At 37.1% G+C, this 12039-nt stretch overlaps 1 protein-coding gene across 1 annotated transcript in view; it reads left to right on the top strand.

The window, feature by feature from the left end:
• Positions 1 to 12039, top strand: part of fat1b (FAT atypical cadherin 1b) — a 43468-nt gene that overhangs the window by 26590 nt on the left and 4839 nt on the right. The window contains exons 15-26 of the mRNA XM_016292002.1: positions 573 to 962; positions 1040 to 1254; positions 3102 to 3239; positions 3370 to 3513; positions 3660 to 3848; positions 5673 to 6474; positions 7199 to 7330; positions 8332 to 8483; positions 8790 to 9252; positions 10179 to 10332; positions 10427 to 10537; positions 10618 to 11219. Coding sequence (XP_016147488.1) covers positions 573 to 962; positions 1040 to 1254; positions 3102 to 3239; positions 3370 to 3513; positions 3660 to 3848; positions 5673 to 6474; positions 7199 to 7330; positions 8332 to 8483; positions 8790 to 9252; positions 10179 to 10332; positions 10427 to 10537; positions 10618 to 11219 — 3492 coding nt within the window. The remainder of the gene's footprint in view (positions 1 to 572; positions 963 to 1039; positions 1255 to 3101; positions 3240 to 3369; positions 3514 to 3659; positions 3849 to 5672; positions 6475 to 7198; positions 7331 to 8331; positions 8484 to 8789; positions 9253 to 10178; positions 10333 to 10426; positions 10538 to 10617; positions 11220 to 12039) is intronic.

Below are 12039 nucleotides of genomic sequence, written 5' to 3'. Positions count from 1 at the left end.
ACCATATTTTGTTTTTATGGACAGGCCACTTACAATGAACCCTGATTCATCATGCCTTTTTCATCACAGGTGCCTGTTTTTTTTGTTTTGTTTTTGTTTTTTTAATTGTAAATTTAACAAGATCAACCCACAACTTTTTTTTTATAGTTAGTGGTTTGAGGGGTGGGAGCCGACACCTCTTATATAGCCCACAGCATCACAGCTTTGGCATATTAAGCTATTTAAACAACCATTCATAAATGGTATATTGTTCACCAACAAAAAAATTGAACTAAATTTTTGCTATAAAAAAGGGCTTTCAGTGGGGCTTCTGTGAACACTCAATAGACTAAATTGACTTTTTCAATGATTCACAGAAATATGAACGCTAGAAAACACTACAGGGAACTGAAAACTCGGGGGAAAAAACTACTTTAAAGCAGGCTGCTTCCACCAACAACCACCTGTTCCCATCCTACACATCAGAGACCGAGTCCCATGCTGCCACAAATCTAATACGGGCCATCAGAAATCTAATGCAGACCTCCAGAACTGACCTTTCCTAATACTCTTTCTTCTTTCTTTATCTCCAGGGATGAACGGTAAAATACGTTACACATTTGAGGACTCTGCCGGAGGTCTGTTTACAGTCGAGGAGAGCTCAGGAATTATCAGTTTAGAAAGGTCCCTGGACAGACAGACGAAGGCCACACATGTGCTGAGGATACGAGCGACAGACCATGGCTCTCCTCATAGACTGTCCTCTCTCAGCTCTGTGGTGGTGACGGTGCTGGATGCTAATGACCATCCACTGGCGTTTGAGCACAGGGAATACGTTTCCACACTACCTGAGGATGTTACGATAGGGACAAAGCTTCTGAATGTCTTTGCTGCAAGCAGAGACCGGGAAATGTCTTCCCAGACAACATACTCTATCACCAGCGGCAATGAGCAAGGAGCTTTCCGAATTGATTCACAGACAGGTGACACACACAGTTTCCCCTCTGATGATGTGACTCTACTGTGGCTTTGGGGATCTAGTGAATGTTTGTGTCTGCAGGTGACATCTTTGTGATGGAGCCGCTGGACTATGAGGTGTCTCCACAGCACTACCTGACAGTGAAGGCCACCGCCAGAGGGAAAGAGTCACTCAGTGACATAGCTACTGTTACTGTTCACCTCCTTGACATCAATGACAACAGCCCTGTGTTCAGCCAGAAGATCTACTCGGCTGTAGTCAGTGAGGACACCAAACTTGAGAGCACAGTGCTGACGGTAAGTGTTTTGCATGTGTTTGCATTAAATTACACCATATCTTTGAAGTGGTCCATAGTGTGGGCAGTTATGTTTTGCAGTATGTATGGCAGTTATGTTTCAGGTTCTCTCTACACTTACACTTTACAATATGCTCTGTTTTTATATTCAACAATTTTACAACCACTTATTTGTCACAGCATAGCATTTTCACAGATAAAAACCCAAACAAACAGAACACCCCTAATCCGGAAGCAGCTGTTTTTAGCTGGTTTCCCAGCTTGCCCAGCTAGAGAAGTGGTCAGAACCCCTCTAAAATTAGCCTCTAATCCAGCAATGAACAGCTATAACCAACCAACCAGCTAAGGCTGTTTTTTTTCTGTTTTTCTCAGCAGAGACCCTAGCAACCCCATAGCAACATGCCTGAACATTCGGAACACCTTATTAACCATATAACACCATAATGGCAAACGCCCCTAAACAACCTACTAGCCAGGGGTGCGATTCCCAAAAGCATCGTTATCTAACTATGTTCGTTAGTTCCATTGAACTCTATTGGTAACGACAGAACTTGCGACCATAGTTGTTTTTGGGAAACACACCCCAGTTCTGCATAACAACCTACTTAAGACCCCAGAATACTCCAACAACCACATAGTAAAATGCAGAAAAGCATTAATGACATCCAGGGCCATACACAAGTTTTTATAAATACTGAGGTCCAAAAATGGAGGTTTTATATATAACAAGCATTAAAAGTATGTCAGTGGGTAGTAACATAAATTGTTTGTTATTCAGAAAACAGATTCTTAAACATCAGAATCAGGTTAAATATTTGAATAAATGATTTACACTACAAACTGGATATACAAAAGGGTTGTATATCAAAAATAATTTAGTGAAATAATTTAGTCAAATTATACGTCATTTCATCATTTTGGATTTGAATTATAGAAATGTGTCTCCAACAGTACATAAGCGAAATGTGTTTTATATTATGAATTTGTATGAGCATCTAAGATCAGATTGCTTCAGCAACATGTTTCTTTCCTGAATTAATACATGTTTTCAAAGTCTCAGTGCTTTTCACATAGGGTCAACTGATATTTTATGCATGTTTTATGAAACATTTTCTTCGACAGATAAATTTACTGAAAACTAGGTATATCGTTTTTTTTTTATTCATTCACAATATGTACACATTCATTAGGCTATTAATCTTATGCATAATATGCTGAAAACGGCTGTTAATAATATGTAAACGTAAATCATAGCCTATATTCAATTCAAAAGGAGAAATTAGACAAAAGTTAGTTTGCATCCCTGATTATACAGTATCTGAGTTGTTTAACATTTATATCGCAAAACAGTGATCAAATATTAACTGTTTAGCTTCTTGCATCTTATCTCACACTTTATGGCCATCAACCGAAGAGTTGCACTGGAATTTGACTCAGCAGCCTTTGTGAAAAATAAAACCCGCCTTCTGTAGTCTTAAACATCTTGACATTGATGAGTGCTTTTAGACCACTGAGGCAGATCATTAGAAAGTTGGCTATCTTGACGTTGTGCGATATCCTTTGAAGCACCAAAGTAGAGTTAATATTTATTTATTTATTAATTATACATACCTTGGAAAAAATAAAGAGGCCCAGACCTCGGGACCTCAATAGTAAGATGCTAAAAACACACAGAACAACACCCTGGCATTATGCCAGCGAGTTCTGGGTGAGCAGGCACCACATTAATCTAGTTAAAATGATGAAATTATGTTTTGATTGTGTTGCTACACCAATATATAAATGTGTGGCATATGGTTTATGTGAGATAAACAGATTTTCATTAAGTGTAATGATCCCTGTCCTTAGGTACTTGCGAATGATTTTGATGGGCCTTTAAACAACCGAATCCGCTATTCCATTGAGAACAACAACCAAACGTGTCCATTCATCATGGATGCAGTCAGTGGTGAACTGCGACTGGCCCATCAGTTGGACAGGGAAAAGGTAATGCTTTTTGAATAACGTCTTCCTCCTTCATTACATCTTCACAGGCCTTGACAGCAGTGTTCCTAATTCCTCGGAAAAGCCAAGGATGTCTCCATCTTTTCTGCCTTTTTCATTTCGGTTAAATTAGGTAGCGAGTTACATGCTGACCGTTCTGGCTTCCGACAGTGGAAATCCCCCCAAATCCGACAGCGCTGCAATCAACATGACCGTGTCTGATGTGAATGATAATCCCCCTGTCTTCTCTCAGGCTAACTACAGTCTCATCATCCAGGCAAGACCACACTCTTCCATAGAGTAGAGCAAATTAAATCCTACACTCTCTTTCCTAAACTCCATGCCTGAGTTCTCAGTGAGAGGTGATGTTATAATCTCTCAGTTCTTTTGGAGTGATTCTGGATATCTTTCTCTCTTCTGTAGGAGAATCTGCCTTCAGGGGTCGCTGTGTTACAGCTCAATGTGACAGACAACGACTCCCCCCAAAATGGACCTCCTTTCTCCTTTAGGATTTTGAAGGGTGAAGAAACAAGCCCCTTCATCATAGATCAGCAGGGTGTGGCAAAGACAACTGGACCACTGAGAAAGGGTCAGCATATACTTCAAGTGCAGGTGAGAAGTGAGCTTTTTTCATTTGTTTGTTGTGTAGTAGGCCTTCAGGAGAGTCTTACAGCAGTGTTTCTCAAACTGAACTTTATGGACCCCGGTGGGTCCCAAATAAATAGCCAGGGGACCCTCACTGATAGAGTGCAACAGTGACTTCTTTATCAGAATAGGGTTCCCCAAGTATTAATTTTCCTCTTGAGAATTAGAAAATAATAGCCTTAAACCCAACCAACCAACTGAATCAAAGCAAAAATGCATCTGAAATCATAAAAAAATACAAGGTAGTTAACCAGGGCCTGCAAACACTTTGGGCTCAATGTAAGGCTCCATGGCTTAGACATTTTGGACAAACTATGCATGATTAGAGGATGATGGCCTGCTTTGTTGGCCGAAAACAGCATTAATTTATGTAAATCTAAAAAAAATAAAATAAAATAAAATAAATATGCACAAGTCTTTGATTCCACCGGTTAGTGGAAGATTTCATTATGTTATGTGATTAGAGGATGATGGCCTGCTTTGTTGGCCGAAAACAGCATTAATTTATGTAAATCTAAAAAAAAAATAAATAAATAAATAAATATGCACAAGTCTTTGATTCCACCGGTTAGTGGAAGATTTCATTATGTTATATGATGCAGACATTTGTAGAGTCATGTGCTGAAAGTTCCCTCTTGTGTTGAACAAGTGTCATAGCAGGCAAGTAAAAATACTTGTACCGTCTTCCTCTCCACAATGTTCAGCCCTATAGACCTGAAATACTGGCAGAATTTTGGTTAGACACATCATTTTTTAATAACTTATAGACCAATTTTATATTTCATATATAATATTATGATGTCACTTTTTACATTTTTTACACCACTGTTCAAAAATTTGGGGTCAGTAAGACCCAATTAAAAAATAAATAAAATAATAATAATATTTGTAATTCAGCAAGAATGCATGCATTAACAACAAACATGGCAGTAAAGACATATAAGTAATTTTACAAATTATTTCTATTTCAAATAAATGCTGTTTTTTTTATTTTAAAAAAATATCCTGAAGAAATGTATCACGGTTTCCACAAAAATATTAAGCAGCCCACCTTTATTAAACTATAATAAATAAATGCTTTTTGAGCAACAAAATTAGTCTTGTAATACTGGCAAAATGTGGTTAGACACATACTTTTTAATAACTTATAGACCAATTTTATGTTTCATGTATAATATTATGATTTCACATTTTAATTTGCACTAATGTTCAAAAATTTGGGGTCAGTATAAAATATTAAGCAACCTGGTATCACGGTTTCCACAAAAATATTAAGCAGCCCACCTTTATTAAACTATAATAAATAAATGCTTTTTGAGCACCAAATTAGTCTTGTAATACTGGCAAAATGTGGTTAGACACATACTTTTTAATAACTTATAGACCAATTTTATGTTTCATGTATAATATTATGATTTCACATTTTAATTTGCACTAATGTTCAAAAATGTGGGGTCAGTATAAAATATTAAGCAGCCTACCTTTTTAAAACTATAATAAAGAAATGCTTTTTGAGCACCAAATCAGCATATTAGAATGATTTCTGAAGAATCATGTGACACTGATATTTTATATTATATTATATTATATTTTCACGTTTTCATTTTAAAATATTAATTGCTTAAAAATTTTAATTGTTGAATGTTTAAATATGAATTAATTGTATGTACTTTAACAAATATTCTGTCACATATTATATATGTTTGTTAGGGTTATTTATGAAAATTATTGTGAGCCTTAGTTTACCATAGTTTAAAATTTAAAAAGAAAATCTTCTGTATGTAATTTCAGGTGTCTGACAATGGAAGGCCTCCACTGAAATCAGTCACATCTGTCAGTGTGCTTGTAGTACAGACGAGTGTGTATCCTCCATCTGTGCATTCTCTGGATGTTTTCATCATGATCTTGGAAGATGAGTATTTAGGAGGCACACTGGGCAAAGTCCACGCCACAGATCAAGATGAATATGACACGCTCACATTCAGTCTGGAGCCACAGTCACACAGCTTGTTCTCCGTCGTTGGCACGGATGGCAGATTGTTGGCCCGCGGAGGCTTGGACGTGGGTCATTACCAGCTTAATGTCTCAGTCAGTGACAGCCGTTTCTCAGCCTTAGCCAGTGTCACAGTGAACGTGCTGCGGGTCACAGAGCAGATGCTGGACAGTTCTGTTTCTGTGCGCTTTGCTGGCATTGCTGCAGAAGATTTTATCCAGGACCACTGGAAAAACCTCCAAAAAGTGGTGCGCAGTGTCGCCGGAGTCCGCAGGGGTGCCCTGCAGTTGATCAGTCTACAGTCTGCAGAAACTGGCGATGGCCTGGATGTTCTTCTGTGTTTTGAGAAACCAGGACGAGGTGGCAGCTCGTTGGAAGCCTTCTCTCAGAAGCTCAGCTCTTCCAGAGCAGCCATCAAAGAGATGACAGGACTACATGTAGTGCGGGTTTTGAATAGTCAGTGCTCAAGCTCTGAGTGTCCTGGTAGCATGTGCAGACGAGTGGTGCTGCTTAACCAGACCAGTATGGCCACATACAGCACTGCCCGAGTGAGCTATGGCACACCCAGACACCACATGACAGCCAAATGCCTGTGCACAGGTATGCAATGTTACGGTCATAAACTGGATACAGTAAGCTGTAAAGTTGTTGTTTATGAATTGTAATATTTAAAAAAACAAAAGTTTTTTCCCCACAATTGTATTATATTTTTAGTAGGGCTGTCAAATTACCTGCACCAAAATAAAAGTTTGTATTTACTGAATATATGTGTGTGTACTGTGTATATTTATATGTATATATATAAATAAACACACATACATGTATATATTTAAGAAATATTTACATGTATGTGTGTGTATTTATATACACATATTACTATTCACAACACACACACATATATTATGTAAACAAACTTTTATTTTGGCGTGATTAATTGGTGAATTAATAATAGTATTAATTGTACTATTATCATTAATAATAATATTATTATTATTTATTTCAAATTTTATTTTAGTATTACTATTATATGTACTATCATTATTACAAATATTTATTAATAATAATAATGATTAAATTATGGCTTGTTTTCATGGTGTTTGATAAAAAAAACGAGTTTATTTATATTCCCTAATAAAACCAATAATTAATTATTTAAATATTTAATAATAATAATAATTATAGTTGTAATGATCATAAAACTAAAAATATTTGTAAAAATTATTATCAAAATTATTATTGTGTATTGATGCTTTGTAAAAAATTAAAGTGTACATTTGCAGAATGTGGACTTACTCCACCCCCCTCAATCTCCTGCTATTTTCAGACAGAAAGTGCCTGAAGCACAAAACCACCTGTGAAAACAGCCCATGTCCTCAGGGCTATGAGTGTGTGTCAGGCTTTGAGGAAAACAAACACAGCTGCGTATGCACAGGTGCTGCCAAAGTCAAATGCTCAGGTAACAGTGAATTAATTTCCTTATTAGAGAAGACAGTGTCATCTAAAAGACACATCACTGGTGCAGATTAAATTGTTCCCTGCTCACTCAATTAAACATAATGTGCAAGCATTTAGTGTTAAAGTGTGTGTATTGTAAACACATTCATTAAGTATACAATAATATAGGCTTCACTTTCAGTTATTTGAAGATTTAATCATTAGGTGGAGCAGTGTTTACACGCGTAATTTAACACAAGGGTGTTTTTATAATTAATGCAGAGGGCAGGATCTATGAGGTGTTTAACAGTAAATCAACCACAAGATAAAAGACGTGAGTTTCTTCAACTGAGAAATGGGGTATCCTCCATTATATCCTTAAGGAGAATGTCTTAACAGTTATAATTATCTTCCACAACCACATGTGTTATACTTCTTTGTCAGAGTAATTGATACTATTGGGTTTAACGCGTGTATTTTACTATTACAAAGACATTATAATGGTAACATTTCTGCCAAAATAACATTCATCTTTTAAAACCCTTACCAATTGATAACAGTTTTATTGTAGATACGATTACTGTAGTTATTATGCAGCTAAAGGCAAAATACAGTACAGAGTCAAAATTGAGTTGTGACTGTAATCAGGTCTCTTATACTATAATCTGTCCGTTAAGTTACCAGTTAGTCAATCAATCAATCAATCAATAAATCAATCAATATAACATTTCAAAAAGCCATTTTCCCAGTTCCAGTGTTGCTATAGTTACTATGTCTTTCTTGTGTATGCAGTATGATATTGTGGTGGAAACATAGTCAGTAATTTTAGTATGGGTATTCTGTGCATGACATTTCCTACAATTTTCCATGGCTTAAAATTATTTAGTAAGACATTTATTATTACAGCCAGTTTTAAAGGTGTGTAAAACAGACTAAACCAACCAGGATCCCAACTTAAATGTCATCTGTATGTTTTAATTAATTTGCTACTAATCATGTTTTGTCTGTTTTTTCTGTTCTAAGGAGGATCTTCAATGACATTTAGTGAGAGCAGCTACATTAAATATCGCCTGAGAGAAAGCATGAGAGAAGTGAAGCTCACGCTCAAGTTAAAAACTTTCTCAAGAGAAGGAACGGTAATGCTTGCCAGAGGAAGAGGCCACAGCGTTTTAGAGGTATAAAAGAATATTAAATCATGCCTTATTTTCATGGTGTTTGATCAAATAAAAAAAAAGTATAGTACAATATACTTGAACCCTAGGTAAGTCTGAAAACAGCTTAAACCAGTGTAAGGTGGTGTTTAATGTTGGTTTTAGAGTGGTTGGCAGGCTTGGAGATTAACTAAACCATTTTAAGCCAGTTTAGACCAACAAAAAGCTGATGTTTCTGCAGTGTATTTTAAATGATAGCAAAATAATTTTTCCATTTCATCTGAATTTTACCATTATATTTTTTTAATACTGTCTGCATGTATTCCTCAGATCATGGGAGGCCGACTGCAGTTCCAGTTTGATTGCGGCTGGGGTCTTGCTACAGTTTCTGTGCACAGCGTCCTGGTGAATGATGGACAATGGCACATGGCAGAACTTGAGGTGAAGGGTAACTATGCCAGGCTGGTTCTGGATCAGCTCCATTCTGCGTCAGGCATCGCGCCCGGTCCCCTCCACTGCCTCAACATGGGCGACCAGGTGGTCCTGGGTGGACCCGCTCAACGCTTCGGTTCCAGACTCAGGCGAAATCTGCCTGTATCAGACAGCCTACAGGGCTGCATGGACTCTGTGCTGTTTAATGGACAGAGACTGTCCTTGGACTCAAATGGTCCATTAGGGGTTGCCATTGAGGACATGGTTGGAGTGTCTCCTGGCTGTGTCTCCTTCCCATCTCCAGACTGCGCCAGTAATCCCTGCCTCAATGGAGGGAGCTGCTTAATGAGGCAGAGTGGAGGTAGACTGAACCCCACATACTATAGATTCATGACAATATCATACTTACAGGATCTGTATTAATATCAATGCAGACAATATTTTTTTTATTTATTATTCATATACATTTTATTATTACTGTTAGACTCCAGTGGTCTATGACCCCACTGATTTTCTCATTGTGAGATAGAAAGTGACATTGTATTCAAAAGTTTGGGGGTAGTAGTTTTTGTTATTTTTTTGAAAAAAGTAATATTTATATTTAAAAATAATGCATTAAATTGATCAAAAGTGACAGTACTGACTTTAAAATTTTTAACTTTATATTAATCATAAAATCTTGAATCTGGTTTCCTCAAAAATATTATGCAACACAACAGTTTTAAACCTCGATATCGATAATAATAATAATAATAATAATAATAATAATAATAATAATAATTTAAAAAATCAGCTTTACCATCACAGGAATAAATTACATTTTTTTTAAAATTATTTTAAATTGTAATAATATTTCACAGTACTGTTTTTTTTTAAACCGTATTTAATCAAATGAATACAACCTTGGTGAGCATAGGAAACTTCTTTCAAAAATATTTTAAAAAATCTAACCAACCCCAAACTAATATGTAGTTATCATTTTGAGAAATAGTCACAATTGTGACTTTAATTGTCAAAATGTGACTGTACTTCTTATTTTTAACTTTATCTCAGTTACATTTTATTTATCTAAGGAGGAAATGGGCTTCCATAAAATTTAAAAGAGAGATAATTCTATACTTCTTTATACTATACTTTATTATTTTTTTAATTACCTACTAGAGATATAATATTAGATAAACAAAGCATTTTGCTGGTGCTTTATGACTCCACTGTACAAGATATATCTTTAGCTAGCCCCTATATTAACTGGTTTATTGTATTTCTGAGTCGCTGATATTCCCACAGGTTATGTCTGTAAATGCAGCACTTTATTCTCTGGGACTCACTGTGAGGTCAAGATCAGCCCTTGTGACTCCAACCCCTGCCTGTATGGAGGAACCTGCATCCAGAATAACCTGGACTACTACTGTAAATGCAGGGGCCACTACTCAGGTCAAAGGTACTGCACTTTCAGTGTACAGTGAATTTTTGATAATAAAATCTGTCAATGGGACATAATTACTGTATACCCAACACTCTTTGTGTGATTGCAGGTGTCAGATAGGTCTATACTGCAAGGAGAATCCATGCCAGAATGGTGGACAGTGTATAGACGGTCTTGATGGACCCATCTGTGAGTGTGAGCCGGGATTCAAAGGAGAAAGGTCTTTTGTTTTTATCATCCTTATGAACATATCATATTACTTTTCCTAAGTATGTCTGACAGAGTATTATTGTATTTCAGGTGCATGATCGATGTTGATGAGTGTGTGGACAGGCCTTGCTTCAATGACGGCCATTGTGTCAACACATACGGGTCCTTTAACTGTTCCTGTTTGGTGGAATTCAGCGGGAGACTGTGTGAAATGGACACAGAAGTGAGGAACCAAGTTGTATCTTCGTTCTGGAACTCTTGGATTGGAGAACTGGTTGCAATGCTGGCCTTCTTGACAGCCATCTTTGTTTTGATGTTGTTTTTCTTAATAGTGTGGAAAGGAACCTGCAAACCTGACAAGAGTGATAAAGTAATTGATAAGTACAAAGATGTTGATTCTTACATTCAAAGGTCCTGCGTATACAACCAAGCCCGAAAAGTATCGTGCCCGGACACCCCGCCGCAGGTCCCAGTGCGACCCATCTCCTATACGCCCAGCATTCCTGGAGAATGTCGAAACAACCGAGGCTCCGTGCCTGAGTTCAGCAGCTTTATGCCAGATCCACTATTTGGTCTTAGGAAGACTGTGGCTGTGTGCAGTGTAGCCCCTAACCTACCACATCGCAAGGCGTCCCATTCACACTCGGAAAATGATTCCATACAGCAAATGGACTGGGATGAGGAGTATGATGGTTAGTGAAATCTGAACCCTCAGATGGGGGCCTTTTAAGGTGCCCTCAGTAAAAAAGCAAGTACTATTCAGCTGGTCATGTGATCTCCACATGTGGACTCCATGTAGATTATCTGGAGAGTATTGTTTATTTATTAATGTGTAAAACTAGTTGCTGAGTGCATTTTTAAACTAAAACAGAGTTCTATTTTAATTTAAATTTAATTCCTAAATAGTCGATTGTTCAGTGGTTGGTCTAAGGGGGCGTTTATACAACATTTTCAACTAAAAACTAAAAACTTATTAAATGTTTTGGCCATTCATTTACACAACAACAGTGCTTTGTACGTTTTCCCAGTAGTGCACAACACAACGAAATCTCCACAACACATCAGAAACAAGCCGCAACACAACGAAATTAGCACAGCACAACACAATGGAAACAAGCTGCAACACAACTAAATTAGCACAACACAACAGAAACAAGTCACAACACAACAGAATCAGGCCGCAACACAACAGAATCAAGTCGCAACACAACTAAATTAGCACAACACAACAGAAATAAGCGAAGCCACAACACAACAGAAACAAGTCACAACACAACAAAATTAGCACAACACAACAGAGAAACAAGTCACTACAGAAACAAGACGCAACACAACAGAAACAAGTCACAACACAACAGAAACAAGTCGCAACACAACAGAAACAAGTCACTACAGAAACAAGACGCAACACAACAGAAACAAGTCACAACACAACAGAAACAAGTCGCAACACAACAGAAACAAGTCACTACAGAAACAAGACGCAACACAACAGAAACAAGTCACAACACA

The sequence above is a fragment of the Sinocyclocheilus grahami genome, unplaced genomic scaffold (assembly GCF_001515645.1).
Source record: "Sinocyclocheilus grahami isolate Dianchi unplaced genomic scaffold, SAMN03320097.WGS_v1.1 scaffold279.1, whole genome shotgun sequence".
NCBI classification, from domain to species: Eukaryota; Metazoa; Chordata; class Actinopteri; order Cypriniformes; family Cyprinidae; genus Sinocyclocheilus; species Sinocyclocheilus grahami.
Note: the sequence above shows the minus strand (reverse complement) of the source record. Positions and strands in the feature narration are given on the sequence as shown.